The following is a 23,967-nucleotide window of genomic DNA, read 5'->3' on the forward strand; positions in this document are numbered from 1 at the left end:
GTCAGCCACCAGTTTCAGTTCAGTTTCAAGTTTTCTTTCCACCTCATGCCAGTTCCTGTGAGCATATAGAAGAGCTAAATCATCCGCATAGCCATACTGTTGCGATGTAGTGCATTGGAGTTACAGGCCCATAACCCTAAAAGTTACAGGCCCATTTCCTTGCTCTGTGTGCCATACAAGTTGCTTGAGCGTCTCTTACTGAGCAGACTCGAACCAATTGTTGACCCAGAACTGCCAGAAGCACCAGCTGGATTCCGACGCGGCCGATGCACAACTGACCAGGTTGTCAAGCTTACTGATGACATCGAAAGTGGTTTTGAAGCCGGTGAGAAGGTGGGTGTTGTCCTAGTGGATCTTAAAGCAGCCTATGACACTGTGTGGCATCGTGGTCTTACTATGAAACTATTTCGACCTTCTGAGGACGTGGATCTCATAAACCCTGATATGAACATTGCACTGGCTGCAGCAATTGAGAGATGTTGCTATGACACTCAGGCTGATCCATAGTACTGTTGAAAGGATATTCGGGTCCCGGAATCAATGAGTCCAATAGTACCCTTGGCAGTAGTATTCAAATCACAAAAATCCATAATGAAAACAACACGCTTGTTGAAGATACCAAGCAAGCCATCTCGAGGCATTGCACCTTGATTGTGACACTGCTATTAGCTTATTAAAGGTAGCTCTTACGCACGAACGGGCAAAAACTGCGGTTAAAATTAGAAAACACTAAAAACTCAGCTACGCAAAACCTAGACAAAATCCCAACAGGATAAGCGATTCTGAAACTGCTTCCACAGATTAGTCAAAAGAAGTGTAAATCGCGTAAACTTAGCTCGATTTACGATTTGAAAAATATGTTGGTGTCTTTTTGTGTGTTTAAAATAAGTCCTGGGGTTGTTAATAGCCAGATGTCTTGGAAAACAATATAAATTTCTACAAATTTTATTATATTTTTAACAAAGGTCCCAACTTCGGAATTCAAATTTGAAAATTTGTGGGAAGGGGGGAGCATGGCCCCTTTGGCCCTCCCTGGCCACGCAAATGCACACAAACTAGAGATAAAGTTATTCCAATTTCGGGCAACATTTTTTTTCTTAGCATAACAGCCCAATTGGCAGCCTATTCTTGCTATGATCCATCCTTATAATATTCTTCTATCTATGACGAAAAGTTAGAAAACCACTGCAGTCACGCAAAACAAATCTGTTTGCTGTTTAGTTTATCTTTTATTTCAAAAACTTGTCTCGGTTCTGCAATTTTTCTGTCTCGGTTCTCCATTGTTCTGTTGACCCAGGGCTCAACAGGCAATTATTTACTTGCGGAGCTTAATACCTTTTAACAGTTTTTTGATTGAATTATCACGTCTTGTTTTGTGCCACTACCTCTTGTGCTTCTGTCTTTCTTGCGTAATATGCCTGAGTCCTTGTCTGAACAATCAATTATTTTTACCTCTGAAATACTTGACCCGTGTGCTGTGTAATTCTTAGTTATCATTTTGTGTGAGCGAGGCAGTTTCTCAAATGTTTAGATTTGACCATATTTTTGCTGTGATGCTATATGATTCTTTAGCATTTCTTTTAATAATGTATTTTTTCTTATAGGCTTGAAAAGGGCTATATGACTAGCCGAAAACGTTCGCTTTTTGTTTTTTGTTTTTATAATGTTAAAAGTAGTGTTGTTGCTGAGTTATGTCTGTTTATGGTTTAAAAGAGTTACCTCTCTACCCAAATTGTATTAAGTAGATTAATCTTTGTCTTCCTTGGGTACGCTTCCCTTCAATTTTGCTCGTGCGAGAGAGATATTCTAATTGCCCTTTTCGCGGCACGTGTCCTAAAAATTGAAGTTAATTTTCTTTGATTTTTTTTAGTAGATTTTTTGTTTGTTTAACTTGATTTAAAACGGTTTGGTTGCTTTTTCTGTCATTCCAGGAAATTCTCTGCATTTTTCGGAATGCCCACATTTCAAACCCATTTATTTTTTTATTAATTGAATTGGTAATTGTCCAGGTATCTGAATTATATTTAAAAACTGGAAAATGTAACACTTCAATAGTCTGTATCTGGTTGCGAAAGATAATTATGCAACAAGTACATATTATGTACTTGTTGCATAATATTGATTTTATTTGCTGGACAGAGGCTTTTCCTTAAGCAATGTGTATAATGAACTCTTATTCATCATTGGCGTCCCAGCTTATTGTTGTCCCAAGATACCGAAAACTTTTTACTTGTTTATAGTTGTTCAAGTTTTATAGTAAGTTGGTACATGCAATAGCTGCGAGAGAGGGGGGGGAAGTCGGGCCAGTTTCCCCCCAAGCAAAACGTTGTAAAGGAAAAACGAGTAGTTTTTTGTTTTTGCACTTTTGAGGGGGGCCCACTTTTAGTACTTAAGTAAAAATGTACCAACTAAATAATCAACAAATTCTTAAATGAAGTGCGTAGTTCCAAGTATTTCTCAATCATTGTAAATGTCACTCTCGATGCTTCTCATCAAAAACAAATCATTTTCGTTTTAAAGTAGGCGATGTTAAACAGCTTCAAATCTGAAGCTGAAATGATTTCTGTATCACTGAACGGTTTCGATTGTATAGTTTCAACTTGAAAACTAGTGCTGTTTTAGCTAAGCGGGGACTATTTTTGCTTGACAACTGAACCTTAACTTCAAAATCTGGGTTGGCCAGGCATAGGATGTTGTATCCAACATAAGTTATCTGGGAAAGTTAAAGGTAGGCCTATCAGTCCAAGCACGATTAAAGAAAGTAAATCCTGTATATTTTTTGTTTATGGATCATCATCATTATCAGTCATCATCTCCGCCTGCAGCAGATTGCGCATCAACATGAGTTATTTGCTTCCAAGAGTAGCGATTTTGAGCCAGCTCGCCCAGTGTCTCCAAGGAGTCCGGTCCATGATTGGATGTTGTCTTGCCATCGTTTTGGTTGTCTGCCACGTTTTCTTTTTCTTTCTACTTTTCCTTGTGTGCAAACTTTGCTGATTCCGAATTGTGATCTTTTAGTGTAGCCAAACAGTTTTAAAAATTTTGATTTTATTATTGCTGCAATTGGATGTAATTTTTTCGTGTGGTTAAGTATGGTAGCCTTTTGTTGGTCATGCTTCTCATGATGTGATTTTGGAAGGTAGTGAGTTTTTTCTTTATTTGAGTTTTTTGTTTATGGATGTTGTTGCTTAAATCTAGTTGGAATTCATAATGTTTCCTACAGACAACGTTGTTCAAATGTCTTATCACTTTTGGAGTAATTGATTATCTGTAAGCTTGTGGCATCTTTAAAGTTATAGCCCAGTCAGAGGAAAAATTCTAAAAAATCTAAAAAAAGCTGTCCTATCATCTTGCAAAGAAAATTGACTTCGAGAGGGTAATCAAGGCGTGGTGCACAGGTGCAGTCACACCCAATGCTTCACATTACCTTTTTGAAATTGAAGCTCTAAAGACGTTTCTTAAATGCATCAAGTTGGAATCAACAAGAGCTTGATCGGAAGCTGAGTCAATGCTGAAGTAGCCTACAACTAGCAGTTTTAAATTTGTGACTGCTTTGCATTATGTAGATTACGTTCCTAAACAAGATTCACTGATGAATTTAATGAAATTAAAGGAAGATGTAATCTAAGTAAGAGAAAGCTGAGAAGAGTAGGCTACTACTCGCAAGCTAAAGTTGCCTTGGCAATTATAAATTTAAAAGAAAATGATTTTCTTTTTCTGAAGACAGAACGCTTTTATAACTCCACTTAACTAGCTGAATCATGCGAAGGAAATGTATTCTACCGTACATTGCAGAGGATTCGGTAATTGTTGGAATTGACAAATGTATCAACAGACTCAAACTTATTGTCGATTTGTTTGAAGTTTTATGAAAATTTCATCGTTTGTCTGCTGTGCAGTTGCGGGCATGTGGACAAATTTAAACCATTTGTACGCTACAACAATGACATTTTTCAAGACATTTTGGATGAGTTGGTACTTTTGACAGAAAGCCACACAGCAAACTACAGCTGCAAACCAGAACGAACCACCCCACAATCTCTGCACAAGGAATCATTCGTTGCAACTTTCGAAAGGTTTTTCCAAATAGTTTTGTTATGATTTTTTCTGTGTTCCGGTAGCTACCTCCAACGGTTGCGCTTTGAGAACGTGGTTTTAGCAATTACTAAAATTTGAAAAAAATGTTTGCGCTCCAGTAGGCCTATGACTCAAAATCGATTGAAAAGCCTAATTATACGCTACATGTTGTGCATCAATTCAGACGTCGCAAAATTTTATCATTTGATGCTGTGATCCGTAATTTTGCATTGCAAAAAGTCCAGAAAGGGTTGAATTAAATCAGGAATGTCCAAGTCCGGCCTGCGGGTGCGGGCCAACTCCGGCCCACGAGACGTTTTTGTATGGCCCGCGCCTGTTGTTGTACAATGTGTTATTTTTGGCCTGCAGACACACAAAAATCATATAAATTGAACTTACAGTTTTCCGAAAAATTATTGTGGCTGTTGGCTCGCGAACACTTATTATCAAATCTGGCTCGCGTGGGAAAAAGTTTGGACACTCCTGAATTAAATGTTTGGTTGAACAATTTTCGTTGCCTGTAGGCCTATTGTGTGTTTGCAAAGCTTTCTAGACAAAATAGTTTGCCTCAATGGCAGTTTTGCTGCAAGTGTAATCCAGTGATTATTATTGATGATTTTTACATTGAACGAAGTTCTTTTCATGCTGAGGAAAGTAGGCTAATTTCAGCTTAACACGAACATGCAACGCAAGATACAAATTAGTTGTATATTTGCTAAAAAATATTATGGGGCCCATTTTTCGTATTGTTTCCGACCTGTGCTGACTTCTCTCGGAGGCCCTGGGTACATGTACAGTAAATGTACATTTCAGGCTAAATGTAGATGATATAAAGGGGTGGGAGAGGAAACGGGATGACATCAGTGTTTATGATGCGGTTCTTTGCAGTTACAGTAATATTGTAAGAGATGAGGCTCTTGGTCATTGACTGTGTCACGATTTCTTTCTATCTCTTACCAGGAAAAAGACTTGGAAAGGTTCAATGACGTAGTTTAATGGGTCAAACCGAAAAGCAGTCAATTAAATGTCGAATAATTCTACTAGTGAAATGAGAATCTGACTTCTTGAAGAACTGTAATGAACGGCTTCTCAAATAACTCTAATTTCGAACACAATTTATATCAGCACCAATTCTCATCTACTTGTATTCAATTACTTCAAGTCTCAATCACCAATAATTTCTGCATCAACTACCAATCCACAACTCATAGCACAACTCTCATAATCAATTCATAATAATCATCATAATAAACATTACACAAACTACACCACTATTTATAGTTGGTTGTTCAGTCCAGTAACTTCGAGAAGGTTACGTAAGGTTACATCATAAAGAACCATTGTTCTATCAAGCAACATTTAAATGTAAACAACAGAAGTCTCTAGAAAGTTACGTAGGGAAAATGATTCCAGAAAACACGTTTTACATAATACAGATTTCGTAATCAGAGGTTACTTCAAGTCATAACCGATAATAACACATCGCACCAGAATTCTACAACCAAAACAACACGCTCGTTGAAGATACAAAGCAAGCCATCGCGAGGCATTGCACCTTGATTGTGACATACGCACCCCCTTAGAATATTGTTGCAAACAATATAACAACACAATCAATACAAAACACACCACAAAACAATTAATTACTCAATAATCAATTCTCATAAGTCCATCGTTGCATGATCTACCAACGATAGCTTTCTCAAAACAATAGTCACGTTTACTGCGAAAGTTTCCAACGTCCTCAGCAACTTCAGTGCACCGGCGAGCAAGATGACCCATCTTCCTACATCGGAAACACCTCCTCTCCGGACAGTCCTTGGCGAGATGACCTTCTTTATGACAGTTATAGCAAGCGTTTTCATCAAAAGAGCAGCTCCTGGCTATGTGTCCAATTTTCCCACATCGGTAGCAGTGGTTGTCACGGCAACGTCTATTTTCCGAATGTCCGCCGTCAGCAACGCACTCCCTGGCGAAGTGTCCGCGTCTACCGCATCTATAGCAAACTCCAAATGGTCGTCGCCTGCTCCCTATCCTCGGTTCTTCGCGCTCGTAGCATCCGCGATCGTGAGATTGTTGCTGATTATCTGCAGAACAATCTCGAGCAAAGTGACCATTCTTGCCACAAGAATAACAAGTAACTTCAGAATCTCTCTCAATAACATTTCCGATTATAAGATCAACTAAAGAGTTTTGTAAACATAACGCTTTCACAGTCCCACTACAATATGGAGTTTCGATATATATCCTCGCTAACGGTCCTTGGATTGAAGTGTTATTTATCGACATCACAATTCCAGTTTTTCCCGTTAACAGACTGTCTTTAACCAAATCTCTCCTCACCATTATACCCGTAGAACCAGAATCACGTAAAACTTTTACCTTTTTGTTTCCAACTTTTCCATCCACTACTGGCAGGTAATCTTCAGGTATTATTTTTCCGCAAACATCTTCATCCGGTTTCTCCTCCCCAAGCGTGGGTTCAGGAATCATTAACGCACAACCGCATCGATAAACGTCCTCTGTGTTTTTCTCATTCTTTCCAGACTGATTGGAAAGGGAAAACGACTTGTCCTTGCATTCCTTCGCTTCGTGTCCTTGCCTATTGCAACGATTGCACCACTTTCTCGATTCCTGATGATTTCTGTTAGTCTTCCTCCGGCAGTTAACAGACTTATGACCTAAGCCATTACAATTAAAACAACGTACTTCTCTTGGAACCGTACCTTCCTTAAAATTATTTGTTTGCTCCTCGTCATCATCGCATGACAACGTTTCTTCAGTCGACAACTTCTCATCATGAGCAACTAAATACTGTTCCGCCACACTGGCTATTTCTTCTAGAGTCTTTGGACTTCTTTCCATTAAATAAACAGACAGATCTTTTGAACATGAATCTGTGAATTGTTCTTTAACTATAAGGTTTGCCAATCCGTCCAATAATTGATCGGCCCCCGAAAGTTCAAACCATTTTAACAAAAGGTTTCTTAAACGTTCAATAAATTGACCTGGGCTTTTGTGTCGTTCAGGCTTTGCCTCACAGAATCGTTGACGGTATCCATGCTCGGTAAAATTGTATCGCTTTAACAGAGCTAACTTCAATCTGTCGTAGTTCATGGCCTCTTCTTGCGAAAGTCTTGAATATACATGAAGAGCTTGTCCCGATAATAACATGCTTAGCTGTGTAGCCCACGTCGACTTCTCCAATTTGGCTATTGTAGCATATCTTTCAAATCTTAACAAATAACTATCCAACTCATCTTTTTCTTCAACAAATGATGGCAAATCTGGACGTCTAACTTGCGCCACAATAACATCTCGAGCATTATCATTAGTAGAATTAGATCGCTCACCAATGTCCAGCTTTTGTCTTTCTAATTCAAGTTTTAACTTTTCCAATTCATATTGCGCTCTCCTTTCTTCAGCTTCTGCTTCGCGTTGCGCCCGATTCTCTTCGGCTTCTGCTTCGCGCTGCGCCCGCTTCTCCTCAGCTTCTCGTTGTGCTCGATTTTCTTCAGCTTCAGCTTCAAGTTGTGCTCGCTTTTCCTCAGCTTCAAGTTGTGCTCGCTTTTCCTCAGCTTCAAGTTCTGCTTTCCTTATTTCACGAGCAGCTCTTCTATCTTCTCTTTCGTCAGCTTCTCGCTGAGCTTTTTGAGCCATTATCTTGTGATACTCCTCCATCACAAACTGAGACTTTTCATTGTCACTCAGCCCCATTCGTTCAGCCATGCTCCGTAAGTCTTCAATCATCTCATGTTTGACGGTATCCGCCATTTTGACAACTTGTTGTTGATTTATTATTCTTTCAATAAATCCTTCGGTATTCTTCGTTTTTTTTTCGGTTTATTCCCTTTTTCGGTTTAATATCCCGGACGAGCCCCCAGAATGTCACGATTTCTTTCTATCTCTTACCAGGAAAAAGACTTGGAAAGGTTCAATGACGTAGTTTAATGGGTCAAACCGAAAAGCAGTCAATTAAATGTCGAATAATTCTACTAGTGAAATGAGAATCTGACTTCTTGAAGAACTTTAACAAACGGCTTCTCAAATAACTCTAATTTCGAACACAATTTATATCAGCACCAATTCTCATATACTTGTATTCAATTACTTCAAGTCTCAATCACCAATAATTTCTGCATCAACTACCAATCCACAACTCATAGCACAACTCTCATAATCAACTCATAATAATCATCATAATAAACATTACACAAACTACACCACTATTTATAGTTGGTTGTTCAGTCCAGTAACTTCGAGAAGGTTACGTAAGGTTACATCATAAAGAACCATTGTTCTATCAAGCAACATTTAAATGTAAACAACAGAAGTCTCTAGAATGTCACGTAGGGAAAATGATTCCAGAAAACACGTTTTACATAATACAGATTTCGTAATCAGAGGTTACTTCAGGTCATAACCGATAATAACACATAGCACCAGAATTCTACAACCAAAACAACACGCTCGTTGAAGATACAAAGCAAGCCATCGCGAGGCATTGCACCTTGATTGTGACAGACTGGTTAGTCACCCCTTGAGCTATACCATAAGAAAGAAACTGCTTTAAATTGTCAACACCATAATGTGATGCCTAATACCCATTCGTTCTGGATGATTATTATGTTGACAATTTTTAGGAACATATATATAGAAAATATCTTTGATACCATTGCAGCAGGCAGTTTAGCGTTTGTTTATTTTTAATTATTAAAACACAAACTGATATCATAAACTACCAGGGATTAATAAAAAGATAGACCAGAATACGCAAACTTGATGGCGTGATCAAGACAAAATAATATTAAAAATAACAAATAAGTGGCGTCAATACTTACGCATTCAGTACTTTTTTGTAAACAAAATATTTTCAGAATAGTTATTAATAAATAAGCTATAAATAAGCTTATATTTTACTTAATTAAGTTTTGTGGTGCAGCAGTGGAATATTATTATATGCAGGTTTCCTTTTGTTTTTGATGTACATTGTGCGACAAGGATTGCTTCGTATGTTTATTCAAAAGGCAAGAGCAATGATGTTCAAAAATGAATAGTAAGTTTTTGCTTCAGAATACCGTTTTAGCCAATGCTTTGTTGCTTCACCAGCCTTTGATGCAGTAGCTATGCCACATAACTGTGTAATGTATCCAAGGCTTATGTTTGGTGATTAAAGTTTAGCTTACATAGATCGATAAGGCAAAGGTCTCCCTCTTAATATCTGTTTTCGAACACCTTTGAAATTGTTCACTTGCCAAGCACTACGCTCTATGAAGTTTATGTGTTGTGTGTGTTCAGTGAAATTCGTTCAAATGGTAAAGCGAAGAATCGTCCGATGTTTGAACTACAAACCAAGATACGAACCAGCAAACTAACACTCCCATCAGATGCTGATGATAAAAAAGGGAAACCAAAACTTTGTGTAGAAACGTAAGTAGGCTACATTATTTGCTTGTCGTTGGCTTTGGATTTCCAATAATACGAATCTGTTTCGATATCCGGCCTAACTCTAACCAGGCTGTAATAAACTGGGTTGGCGTAAGTGCTGAAAGAAAGGCAGCCGAGAGGATGTAACTGGCTATCGACGAAAGCTGCGTGTGATAAAATCCTCATCTTCTCATTCCTCCGAAGCTCTATATCTGAGCATGGATAAGTTTTGCCTTTAAAAAAACATCATTTCATTTGTTGAACAATAAGAAAACAATGAAAAAAAAATTAAAGATGAACTTTTTTATATTCGACAGCAATTCCTCGTGTTCAGTTAAAATTTCACAAGTAAAGAATTCAGTTCTGTCCAAGGAGAATGTCCACAGTCCAGTCAACGAAGAGCTGCTAAACCAAGGAACCACTTTATAATTTCAAACTTATCATTGTTGTTCTGTGCATTTTTGACAATAAATCAGTTTTTATGTGTAAAGGATTTGATTTTACTTTGTGCCTGACTTAAGCTGCCTATGTTTGGCTTACAGAATGTCCAATTTGGCAAAATGTTTGAATCGGCAGGTCTGAGTTAGATGCCTTTTATTAAATTGCACTTAAAGTTAGTTTCTATTTAGCCTTGTAAAGGTTTGCGATATAAAGCGTTTAGAAAAATGTATAAACACACATTATTACAACAAAAATAAAAGTAGAGTGAGATTTCTAATACCTAACTAAAAGACTGGCAGCTGAAACAAATTATTAAAAGTTGCTTATTGCTGCGGAGCTGAACAGAAATGTTCTTGCTTAAATTTGTTTTCTTCATTTAACCCAAGATGCCAATGCTTGTGTTTTGAAGTTCGATCCATTTGTATTGTACTGTAGATGTTGTAATTTGTTTTAATTGTAATGTTTTATTATTGTGTTCATTATGCTTTATTTTGACACTAAATGTTTTAAACAATACAACAATCTATAAATGGAAAATATTGCAAACTTTTATACACTAGGACTTTGTGATGCTATGCGCACATAGGCTCTTTACAAGCATAGCTACCTGGACATGCGGCCTGATTTGTTATACTTTGCAGATTTTTACTACTGCTACTGTCTGACTGGTATTTTCTAAAACAAAACTATTTTTTGCTGACTCGTAATGATATAAAAAAAATTTTGCATTAACAAACGTTAAAAATTACGTTAAAAGTTTTTTTAATAAAATGTCTTTCGGATGGTTACGTAGTAGGCATCCTTCCATCTTTTCAGATGATGGTAGCACTCTGGGTACGGTAGCTTCTCATATGGCTCTGAAGTCCAATCCTGGCGTGGCAGTCTCGTCCACAGTTTGGACATATGAAATCAGAGGAGTTCTGGGGCTGCTGTCTTTCTTTTCTTCTTTGTCTTCTTTCCTCTAGTTGCTTCCTCCGCCTCGACTGACCCTTTTCTAGACCCGCACTGACTTCGTAGCGCCATCTGTTGCGATTTGCTGCGATCAGTTCCCAGCTGGCAGGGTCTATGTCAGTCTGCTTCATGTCTCGTTTGCAAACGTCTCTGTAACGCAGTGCGGGTCGTCCTACTGGGCGTTTCCCTGTGGCAAGTTCACTGTACAGAATGTCCTTTGGAATGCGCCCATCCTTCATTCTGGATACATGCCCCAACCAGCGTAGACGTCGCTGGCAGAGAAGAAGGTGTATGCTCAGGGAGCAAGAACGTTCCAGAACAGTGGTGTTGGGTATTCTGTCCTTCCAGGAAATACCAAGAATGCGCCTCAAGCAACGAAGGTGAAAGCTTTCAAGGCGGTTTTCTTGTCTGGCGTAAGTGGTCCAGGACTCACTACCGTACAGCAGAGTACTAAGAACACACGCACGGTACACTTTGAGTTTTGTGTTAAGTGTCAAAAGATTATTGTCCCACACTCTCCTCCCGAGTTGAGTCATCACTCCTGCAGCCCTGGCTATCCGTCTGTCGATTTCCTTATCTAAGGACAGGTTGCTGGTGACCGTTGAGCCAAGGTAGGTGAAGTGGTCTGTCACTTCGAGCACTTCTGGTCCTATGGTGATGACAGGTGGCTTGGGGACATCTTGGCCCATGACTACTGTTTTCTTGATGCTGATGGTCAGTGCGAATTCCTTACAGGCGTGTGCAAACTGGTTGAGCAACTGCTGCAGCTCGTGATCGGCGTGTGCTGACAGTGCTGCGTCGTCGGCAAACAGCAGTTCTCTAATCAGCACTGTGCGAACCTTCGTCTTGGCTCTCAGTCGGGCCAGGTTGAACAGTTTCCCATCACTGCGGGTGTGTAGGTGGACACCTTGTGTGGAGTGACCGAATGCAAACTTCAGTAACAGAGAGAAGAAAATCCCAAACAAAGTCGGCGCAAGGACACATCCTTGTTTCACACCAGACCGAATTGCGAAGGGTTCAGAGGTCTCCCCGTCGTAACTGACCACACCCTGCATGTCCTTGTGGAAGGAGATGATGATGCTAAGCAGCTGTGGGGGACAGCCAATCTTCTGCAGTAGCTGAAAAAGGCCTCTCCTGCTGACAAGGTCAAAAGCCTTCGTCAGGTCAATAAAGGCGATGTATAACGGCCTCTGCTGCTCACGGCACTTCTCTTGAAGCTGTCGTACGGAGAAAATCATGTCTGTTGTGGACCTCTGGGCGCGAAACCCGCACTGAGATTCAGGGTAGACCCTGTCGGCCAATACCTGAAGGCGCCTAAGGACCACCTTGGCAAAGACTTTTCCCACGATGCTAAGCAGAGAGATGCCTCTGTAGCTGTTACAATCAGTGCGATCCCCCTTGTTCTTGTACAGAGTAATGATCTTGGAGTTGCGCATGGACTGCGGTACTTGGCCCTCTTTCCAACAAAGACGCAGTAGCTCGTGCAGTGGTTTTAGCAGGACAGGTTTCCCACACTTTATGACCTCGGCTGGAATGTTATCCTCTCCCGGTGCTTTCCCGCTTTGCATAGAGTCAATGGCTTTACTCAGTTCTTCTAAAGTAGGTTCTGCATCAAGCTCTGCTATAACAGGTAAATCTTCAATGTTGCCTAGCACTTCGTTGCTTACCAACAGAAACGTTGGTAAAATGTAGAAAAGTTGGCAGAATTCAACACATCCAACATTTGTCCGCCCCGTTAGCTCAGTGGTTACGCGCCAGGTTCAAGATCACGTGGCGCAAGTTCGACTATTGGGGTGTGTATTTTTCATATTTTAGTGAAGGTTTCTTTCCATCTGACTCTGCTGCTCAATTAACCCTATGTGTAGCGGCCCGGGATTTTTATGAGGACGGCCCACTCTAGTAGTGAAATATTTCTCAGAAGGAAATATGCTAGAAATGTGAATCTTCTTGACTTTTATTTTTTATTCTTAGCGAGTTTTTAAACCTACACTTGTAATTTTTCTACCATCCTGCCCTTCACAAAAAGTATTTCGTCTCAGGTGGCTAGTCATTTTCGTGTAGTGCTAGTACAATGTAATGTTAGTGCAATTACTTTGAAATGTAAAAACGCCCAAAAATGTCTTATATTTATGAGAAAAAGTAATTTTTTATTTAGTTTAGCATTACCCTATGTTAAAATTCAAAAATTTCAATTTTGAAGCTATTTTTGGGAATGTAGAATAAAAACCGAATTTCTGACATTTTTTCATCTCAAACACTTTATTTCATTGAATTTGTTAGATAAAAATTTAATTTCTATACGCACAATACACATGGCTATTATCTCAAAAAATATTTCGGCTCTGTGATTTTCACAGAACCCCCTGATGATCAACCCCCTGATGATAATTTCAGAATAAAACGAATCATTCGTAGGGATAATAAAAAGAAGCGTGCTTTGATAAAAAAGAAGGGCTATCCAGAAAAATTTAACAGTTGGATTCCACTGAAAAATTAAAATTGATTTAAAAGAAAACACAGATCTGTTTTTTTTTTAATTAAATTCTCTTCTTTTTTTTAGGAATTTAATAATACATTTTTTAAACTCAATTATTTCTAGTTCACCAGGTCCCACGATATCCTCTATATTTTTAAGGAATTCAATAATAGGTTTTAAAAGTAACCAGTTTATTTTATTATATACATGAGTCAGTTTTTTATATTATTAGACGAATTCAAATAGTTTTCCAATTAATTATCTTCTTCAGGATCTGAAGAAACTTCAAATCCTGAAGAAGGACACTTTACTTTTTTATTGAGATTCTCCTGAAACTCAAACTGAGCAAAAGTTGCTTTCATTCTTAGAAAAACCATATCGTTTGATCCTTCATTGTAATATATATTGTCCAATCTTACTACAAATCTAACCTTTCTAGGATGATTTGGTTGGTCTGTCTGCACTGTTGGTCTGGTTTGTCTGGTCTGTTGGTCTGTCTGCACATAGTAGCCGCTCAGATCTTCTCCATCAGTTTACTACTAGAGAACTTCAAAGACTTTCTAGGATGAGTTAGATCAATAAAATTACTACATTTAGAATCTTTAATCTGACGACTTTTTTCTCAACTGGTCTTTCCTATTTATCCAATTTTGATACAAATATTGGTGTTGTGAACATATCTGATTTATTATCAAACATTTGTTTTAAAAATAATTTTGAATTAATCTGATTTTCATCAATTTTTCCATATTTAAACATCTTAATTTTATCAACATGTAAAGGGATATGATTAGGAGGAAAAGGCCTTTGGCTTTTGAGACAAGTTCTTTAATATTCTCGTCCTGTTGCTCAACACCTTTAAGTGACAGTCAACCGCTTCAAGTGGACAGTTTGCTGGGTGGTTCACACAAAAAGCAGAAAAGCTTTATTAGTCAAGTTCTTTAATATGATCAACTATAGAATTCATCTTTTCAAACCATTCTTTGTTTTCTGGGGTTTCAGTGCGTTCACCTTCTTTCAACCATGGAAATAGTGAGGCATTAAATGTATAATCGCAATTTTTTTTAGTGCATTACCTTCAACTGGGAATCTTTGAAGATCAAAACTAGATAAATAAGGTGTTAAAAAACTTAAAATAATTGGGTGTTTGTTTTTTTCCATAACATAACCTATTTGGGCTTCTCTATAACTCAACGATAATCCTACTTTTCTACAAACAGTATCGCAAATGACAATCTTTGAAATTTCAATATTTTTAGCTTCCAAAGTGATGCCATTGTAAATGTCTTATTGGACTACCATTGTAAAAAAGGTATTAAACATTGTTGGTGTTGTCACAACCTTATAAATATTATATTTCTTTAACATTTTATTAAACATGATATTTTCTTTTGGAGGGTTGTCGTTTTTACTTTGATTATCACATGGTAACAAAAATTTTTTTTTTTTTTGTTCACAGGTTCTAATCGATTTTTTCCTATTGCTTAGGACCAGTAAGTGTCGAAAATCAACTTTATTTCATGTAAACTTTGCTTTTGTGGTTTAGAGAATGAAATTCTAAAATCGCAATATTTTTGAGAAAAGATATTAAAGATATGGCTAAAGAGCATCCAACATGGATGTTAATCACTTTTAAATGTTAATATACTCTGCAATACTTGCCATTTTATAGATACTTCTGTTTGCAGGGTTGATTTTTGAGGTGTTGTATAGAATATTTTTATGATTTGCAATTGATAAATTTTTAAGGCTTTCTTTAATTGGACAACATTTGAGTGCTTTCAAAATGCCTAGACGCTGCAAACATTCTGCTGATGCGTTTTGTCTCATTTGTGGACAATTTATCAAGACAAGAGCGAAGAAGCACTCAGTTTTGGCTTCCGTTAAGATGTGTGAAACCTACAATGCTTATTTTAGAATGCCTGTTAGAGACCAAGACAGACCTTGGGCACCACATTTTTCTTGCGATTCCTGCAAAAAGACTTTGGAAGATAAGGTTCCATCAATCATATTATGTAGGCTAATCTTAATTATATTGAAATTGATCTATTTGTAGCCTATGTGTATGGTTACAACAAATACAGAATTGGTTATTTGTTTCTAGGTTGGTATGGAGGGGAGAAAAGGGCGATGAAGTTTACTCTTCCAAGGGTATGGCTGGAGCCAACGAACCACACAGATGACTGCTATTTTTGTATGGTTAATCCATCCCGACGCAGAGCTGGTAAAAACGCTGCTCCTATTGCTTACCCAAATATTCCTTCCTCAATACCTCCGGTGCCACATGCAGATGAACTGCCAGTGCCTAACCCTCCCCCAAGAAATGAGCAACTCTCAGGTGCTGAGTCGACCACTGAAGAAGAAGATGTTGCCATTGATGAATTTATTCGACCTTCTCAGCTGGAAGAGGGAGAACCATATTACTCTAATCAGAATGATCTGAGTGGTTTGATCAGAGATCTTGGTCTGACCAAATCTAATGCGGAGTTTTTGACATCTCGACTTAAGCAATGGAACTTCCTGGATGATACTGTCCAAGTTACTGAACAACGCAAACGTCACCAAAGCTTTTCCAGCTTTTTCACATTGCAAAATGGAATTTGCTATTGCAATAATGTTAGTGGACTATTTGAATCGATTGGAATTCCCTGTAACCCGAGTGACTGGCGTCTCTTCATTGACAGTTCGTCAAAAAGTATCAAGGCTGTACTTTTGTACAACGGCAACAAATACCCATCTCTTCCCCTGGCTCATTCAGTCCACCTGAAAGAAAACTATGAGAATGTTAAGACTTTGTTGAATGTTTTAAAGTACGATCAATATAAAATAAAGGGAAGTAAAAGGAAGTAATGGGAAGTAATTGGGGACTTTAAAATGGTAGCGTTTTAGATGAGTATGCAAGGGGGGTTCACCAAGTATCCTTGCCACTTTTGCCTTTGGGATAGTAGGGATACCACAGAACACTACAAAAAGCAAATATGGCTCAAACGAAATGAATTTGTTGTTGGAGAGAAAAACGTAAAACAAATGCGGTTGATTAACCCAAAAAAGTGCTTATGCCTCCCCTTCACATAAAACTTGGCCTTATAAAGCAATTTGTGAAAGCATTGGATAAAGGTGGTGACGCATTCCAGTTTCTCTAGAACTTGTTTCCTGAACTATCAGAAACTAAAGTAAAAGCTGGTGTATTTATTGGCCCACAAATTAAAAAGATTCTCAAGTCGAATGATTTCATCCAAATGCTTTGTGATGTTGAAAAGAAGGCTTGGGATAGCTTTGCAGATGTGATGAATGGGTTGTTGGGCAATAACAAGGAAGATAACTATGCCGAGCTTGTTGCCAATTTGGTAAAGTCGTTTAGAAACATGGGGTGCAGAATGTTCATGAAAGTACATATGCTCGATGCTCACTTGGACGAGTTTGAAGACAATATGGGAACTTATTCAGAAGAACAAGGGGAGCGATTCCATCAAGACATAAAAGATTTTGAAAGAAGATACCAAGGGCAATACAATGAAAGCATGATGGGAGATTATGTCTGGGCCTTGATGCGGGAAAGTGATGTAGAGTACAAAAGAAATTCTTGCAAAACATCCTATTTTTAATTGATTTTATACTTGAACTGTTTTAGCCTGAAATATTTATTTAGTTTTGCATTTAACATTTAACGATGGTATTGATTCGGATACAGTTAATACATTTAAATCAAATATAGTTATTACTATCTGAAGCCTTTACAAATTGTTTCACCTTATTCAAATAGAATCGTTTATCAAATAGAATTCTATTTGAATAAGGTGAAACAATTTGTAAAGGCTTCAGATAGTAATAACTATATTTGATTTAATTTGCTCTGCTTTGCTTTTTTGCTTAGCATTGAGCACTTTTTTGTAGTATTGATAGTTTTCATTGTGTTAATACATTTATGTGCAAATTTCCATGTACCAAATGCCTGTGCTTTGTGATTTGATTTTAATAACAAAAGATACAATTCCTTGCCTATTATTATGCAAACTCACAATTAACCCTTTGCCAGACAGAAAAATAGCCAAAAGTTGGCTGCAATTTGCTGTGCGAAAAAGCAATCGATAGCCTAAGACTAACGGGTCAGAATATTTGGTAAATACATCGATAGAATATAACTTTTTAGTTGATGCCAAGCGATTAAATATGAACTTACAGCGATCAAAAACAGTTTGGTAAATATCCATTTCCTATAGGGTAAATCAGTATAACCATGCACAAGATTGCACATACTAGCAAATTCAAAAAATCACTCTCCTAACCACAAAATCAACGTTTGGGATGAACTATATTGATTTTTGGAAGTTTCTAAGTGAAAGAGATCAGGAAATATCAATTAGAACCCGAGAACAAAAATCGTGTTACACGGATTAGTAGATGAGTTCATTTTTTTTGGATATGAGATTTTCTTTTAAAGAGTCATCGTTTTTTTTTTGTTTTTTTTTAATATATAGATCTGGATTCCACTGAAAAATTAAAATTGTGAAATAATAAAGAAAAGGGTGTTTTTTAAAAAAAATTCTATTCCGAAAAAAAGTAAAAAATGGACATCGTTTGTATTTTTTATTTATTAACACAGGACTTTAAAGAAAACCAAACATAGAAATACAATAAAAAGAAATGATGACAAATGGTCGACCAATCAAATATACAATGAATGATAATAAAAGAGAAAGATTCAATGCTGCAATACGGACATACAAGAAGGGAAAATCGTTTGTGTTTGAAATCTGTGATAGAACTTACAGCTTTGGATATAAATATCAACACTTGGTTTCGAAAAAACGCATGAGAAACAAATCAGCAAGCGCTACCGCGGAAGAGCAAATGGGAACCATATAAGGAAATCATGCTTGAATGATTGAGTTACAGTACATAGCGTTTATTTCCAGTTTGTTCTTTTCTTTTGTATATTTCTCAAAAGGAAAGACTTAAGGTTGAATCTTCTTTCTTCGTTTTTCTTTTTGAGGTTGTAGAAAAGTTTCTTTTAGAGCAATACCCGCTTTCAGCTTCTGTAGTGTTGCTATTTTAAGATTATTGTAGAGATTGACTAAATGTGGCTTCAGTTCCTCCAACGATTTGTTAACTGGATCATCTTGATTTGATAAAGCGGAAACCACACTATTGGCATTTAATTCTTCACCTTGTTTATTGATTAGAAGAAGTTGCTGATCTTAAAGTTAACTGCGAAGCTTTAACTGTTAGTCCAGAGCTAGATAAACATTCATCAAACGAGTGAAAGTGAAACTACACTGTTCAATACAAAATGGTACGATAAGACCTAAAAGTGACAGGAAATGTGTCGCATTGAGGAAACGCGTCACGAAATATTTCCTGTTTCTATGTCTTGGGGTCATGTGACTACTAAACTGTTTCACAACAATTAAGTGTATTTTATCACTTAAAAGTGATTTTTTATAATTGTCCTGGAATCAACAAATTGTGACTATTAGCCTCATATATTTTAGTACCAAATTCGGTGAAGCATTTACGTACAATTCTAAAAGACTCCAGGGATGGTTTATTGTTTGAACAAATTTGACAATCGAATATATGATCTTTGATGGCACTTTTTCTGTTGAGAACAGTTAAATCCAAATGCTCCCTCACTCTTGTGGCCAAATGTCGCGTGAACATACCAATGTATGTACATTGTACAGTCTGCGTCGCGCAAACAAGTGAACTTGTACACGACATTTGAACACAGAAAGGAGGGCTTTCAGATTTAAGCTGGAAATAATAACCAAATTTAAATGTTGTATAAACTTTTTATTGAAATATTTATATTTATTGAAAAATTGCAATTTATTGAAACAAAGTGTTTGAGATGAAAAGACGTCAGAAAGTCGGTTTTCATTCTACTTTCTAAAAAATAGCTTCCAAATTGAAATGTTTGAATTATAACCAGTGATTAGAGATGTAAATGCAAAAAAAACGAACCGTTTTTTTTTTTTTTTCATATTTTTCTGAAAAAGTTGCAAATTTTTTACAATTTGCAGCTTAGTTTCATTATAGTGCTCTTGAAAAACATTAAACTAGTAAAAATGGTTTTATGGTTGTGCTGAAATTACTATGTGTTTGTGCTTGGCAGCAGCATATGTTTTTTGCATAGTCCTACGCCTACGTTGTTTCACTTTCTTCTTCATTCTCAGGCATATTTGTGGCAGTAGACCTGACAAACGTTGAATTAATGCAATTTGATACTTGACATAATGTAGATGAGTTAATCTCTTTTTCCTTTTATGGAAGTTAGCCTACGATGTTAGTATACCGGGACTGGTTATTCTTGTACACACTCAATGGGTTGACGAAATTTTGGCAAAAACAAGACGGCAGTATTCAGAACATACAATACCTTGTTTGTGGTAATTTACTAATGCAAGCTATTGCCAATAGCTTGTTTAAACATGTTTTCTAACTGATAGCTTAACAACGATGTATATGCTTTATAAATGTTGAAACAGAAGTATTCTTTTCGTGTGTTGTAACTTGTGAAGTCTTAGACACTTTGTCATTGACGCTTCTTGCAGATCATTTGTGACATAATGCAAGAGATCTTATCACAGATATTTTTAGCTGTCAAAAGTAAGTGCATTTGTCCGAAAAGGTTTAGGTTAATGTTCCTTTCAAATGCCCACCACCCATGTTGACTATTGCTAGTAACTACCAGCCCTGAATGAAGAAATTTTCCCGTTAAAGTGGAGTTTTTCAGCACTGCTCAGTGTTCACAGAGTGAATAAATGCTTCATAATGCTTTTCCTGACAAGAATAAAGTTTTACCCATATTCCCGCAATGCAGGATAAAGATACAAAACAAACATCAAAGATGAAAACTTATTTTATTTGGGAACTAGGCCTACTACTTTTTGAGATAAAAAGAAGTTGACCTCTTGTCGTTACGCACCAATAAAACCATGATTCGTAACTTTAAAAATATTTTTTTTGTTAGAGGAAAGATTGACGAAAAGTTTGGCAAAAACAAAAAAGTGCTAAAGTCTCAAAGTGCTGTAAACTAGTTCAAATTGGATGGATTAAATGCAACCACATATACTTCTTTTAAACATGTCTATGACAGCACAATGGCGTGATTAAGGGAAAACAAACATGACTATGACATCACAAAGGAGTATTGAACCTCTTCAGGGAAAATAAAAAACATCAAAATGTTTCCATCTTTCACTACATTTAAATGTGATTTGGGCTAAAAGTTGAGACTTTAGCACTACACTGCTTTTGCCAAACTTTTCATCAATCTTTCCTTTACCCAAATAAAAAACGTAAAAAACGACTTGAGATCTACAAAATTGTAATGAAGCAATATACCAGACATAGTCTGATTTGAAATAAGTTATAGGAGTTATGAGACTGTTTGTTTGTTGAAAGAGACGCTATTACAATGAGTTTACCCTAATTGCTGCATATTGTGACATTTAATGTCAAAATAGGTAAAAAAAACAAAAAAAACAAAAAAAACGAATAAAAAACAATAAAAACGATAAAAAACAAAAAAAACAAGCTCGTTTTTTTTAAAAACAAAAAAAAACGTTTTTTACATCTCTACCAGTGATGTACGCGCATACAAAAAATGTTGACGCCGTCAGCGTTAACGCAAACGTTCGGAAAATTATACGCCGTATACGTCAATGCAAGTTGTAAGAAAAGTTGGCGGCGTCAGCGTCAGCGCATACACTAGCGTAAACTCATTTTGTTTGCTAGGTGCCAAACATTTACACGGCATAAACTACTCGAAACAAACAAGTTTTATTTTGAATTTCCACGAAGAAACACAAGCATCTGAAAGTGTTCATTTGACATTTTGCTGTGTTTTGATTCCAATATGTCTTTGCTCATTGAAAACATTCTTTCAACTGCAGCGCTGGAAGGTATTGGCGTGTTGTGGCGAAAACAAGACATTAAAAAGTATGCGTTGACGCTATGCGCTAAAAGACCGCGAAAACTTTACGGCGTAGCCTCAAGCGCAAACTATCCAAAAAAATGTGGCCGCAAGCGTTAGCGTAAACAAAAAGTCTACCCCGCAAATATGCGGCGTAGAATTTGCAGCGTATAGGTACATTTCTGATTATAACATAAAGTAATGCTAAACTAAACAAAAAATTACTTTTGCTCATAAATATAAGGTATTTTTGGGCGTTTTTACATTTCAAAGTAATTTCACTAACATTTACATTGCACTTACATTAAATTATATATATCTAGCACTGCAAGAAAATGTCTAGCCACTTGAGATGAAATGCTTATTGTGAAGGGCAGGAAGGTAGAAAAATACAAGTGTAGGTTTAGAAAATTTGCAAAGAACAGAAACTAAAAGTCAAGAATTTCACTTTTCTAGCATATTTCCTTCTGAGAAATATTACACGACTAGACTGGTGAGTCCTCATAAAACCACGTGTCGCTACAGATAGTGTTAAAAAATGATCTAACCTTTTTGCTTAAATTTGTGTTGGCTTGTTCTTATTTAGTGAAGATAACGTCTTGCAAAGTCTGTGCTATTCTTTTTTAAGTGTCGTTCCATGATCGTCTTACAGGAATACTATGCGTTGTTGTAAATTTGTCGTTGGTGTTGCAAACATTTCTTGCAGGAGTTCATTTATTCCTTTACCGGGTCGTGTTGTTATCATGTGATTGTTTAGTAATTAAAACAACATGAAAATTATTTTGCAAATAAAAAAATGGCAAACTTAAGTTTATGTCATTTTTGCAAAGTTATTAACAAGGTTCGAATGGTTTCATATAAAAAATAATTTTAAAGTTTACTACTGTACATTTACAAATAAATTAGTATCAAACTTTGAGCTAAAACCGTTTGACAATCACGAAAGCGACATTTACAAAGCGACAACCGAGACGAAAGAATACAGGATTTGTTACGTCTTTGAAGTGCCCTGGAGGTAAATCGACAACCATATCGAACATAGAGATAAAAATTAAACAGAATAAATTAAAATCAGTGTTTCTATACAGTTGGAGGTAATTGCGAAAGATTACAGAATATATTGAACCTCAAAACTAGTTAATGAGAAATTAAGGATCCCTTAAAATATTGGATTGCAATAAACTTAAGCCAATTCATGGACAAAAACCTCCATTTCATTCACCCATACTATCTAAACAAGATTGAAACTCAATTGATTTAATAAAAAAGCGACCAAAAGAAGTTACCGAAGATATAATCACTCTCCCAATAAAATAATAAATATCCACAGACTCAACAAACACCAACAAAACATTTGTAACGACATGGAATCGACCCAATAGACTTACCTATCGGAAACTACAGTAAAAAAAACGCTGATGCTAAAACAAAACAAGAAATTCCATTGATTTATTAAAAACTCAATCAAAATAAGTGGTTAATCAATGATTTGGAGGACCCATTCCTCAATAAATAATAAACATCCAAAGACTCAGCAAAAAACAATCAAAGCATTTGAAACGGCTTAGAATCGAGAGCAAGTATTTTAGGCGCAGACAGTTAGGCGCTGGTCAAATAGGCGCGCACACTAAGGTGTCTGGATATTTAGGTGCGGAGCACTGTGGCGCCCGGTCATTTAGGTGCTATTCCTAGTAAAGTCTGCAGATTGTATCAGCTTGGCAGGCAGGGCAATGCTTTTCACATAAAATGTTATATTGAACAGAAAAATATGTTGTTTTGTTAATGCGCGTGCATTTATTTGTTAATCATAGCTTTACTGAGTGAAGCTGCTTTATCCGGCAATACTTTTCATGTTGTATTGAACAGAAATATAGGTCATGGCTTCGGTGAGTGAAGCTGCTTAAACCGGCAATGCTTTTCACACAAAATGTTATATTGAACAGAAAAATATGTTGTTGTTTTAATGGGCGTGTTCGGCATTTATTTGTTGTTAGTCCAGGTCTGCGTCGGCGAAATTTATCAATAAATTATTCAAGTTTTCGACCATGACTGAGTTCACTTTTAGTTATATAAGTCAAATAATAACTACACTAAACATCAGTAAAAAATATACCGTAGCCTATAACCCTATATTCAAGCCGATGGTAGGCTTGAGTGAAGAGTAACTTAGTTTTCCGTCAAAACCCCGACTAGGTTTTGCCAAAGCTGAGCTGATGCAATCTGCAGACTTTACTAAAAATAGCACCTAAATGAACGGGCGCCACAGTGCTCCGCACCTAAATATCCAGACGCCACAGTGTGCGCGCCTATTTGACCGGCGCCTAACTGTCTGCGCCTAAAAGACGTGGACCCTTAGAATCGAACCTAAAGTACCATACTCATCGCAACCAACAGTAAAAGCTCTACTCCCATTGGATCTTCAAGAAAACAGCTTGGTGAGACAAATTGAAATGGCCTACAACAAGGGTGTGCAACCTTTATTACAGGAGGGCCAGATATATATAACTGGGTGAAACCGCGGGCTGCACGTTTATTTAACATATGGTTTCTAGTAGTTGCAGGCATAAAAAAGTAGTTTTTTTGTTATTCATGTTATTCTTATGGCATTATTAGGAGTAATCACCTTCCAGAAATAATAAGTTTAGACGCATAAGTTTCTGAAGAAAACTGCTATTTA

At 36.9% G+C, this 23,967-nt stretch overlaps 1 protein-coding gene and 1 pseudogene across 1 annotated transcript in view; both read left to right on the forward strand.

Moving 5' to 3' along the window:
• LOC145770233 (uncharacterized) overlaps positions 1-9,482 on the forward strand; it is a 33,065-nt gene extending 23,583 nt beyond the window's left edge. Inside the window, exons 14-15 of the mRNA XM_082581829.1 lie at positions 9,043-9,133; positions 9,376-9,482. Of these exons, the coding sequence (XP_082437955.1) occupies positions 9,043-9,060 (18 nt within the window). The 3' untranslated portion in view covers positions 9,061-9,133; positions 9,376-9,482. The remainder of the gene's footprint in view (positions 1-9,042; positions 9,134-9,375) is intronic.
• A 6,180-nt stretch (positions 9,483-15,662) lies between these two features.
• Positions 15,663-16,977, forward strand: LOC145770234 (uncharacterized; annotated as a pseudogene).
• Positions 16,978-23,967: the final 6,990 nt, after the last annotated feature.

Source organism: Aplidium turbinatum, chromosome 5 (genome assembly GCF_918807975.1).
Source record: "Aplidium turbinatum chromosome 5, kaAplTurb1.1, whole genome shotgun sequence".
In the NCBI taxonomy this organism is placed as follows: domain Eukaryota; kingdom Metazoa; phylum Chordata; class Ascidiacea; order Aplousobranchia; family Polyclinidae; genus Aplidium; species Aplidium turbinatum.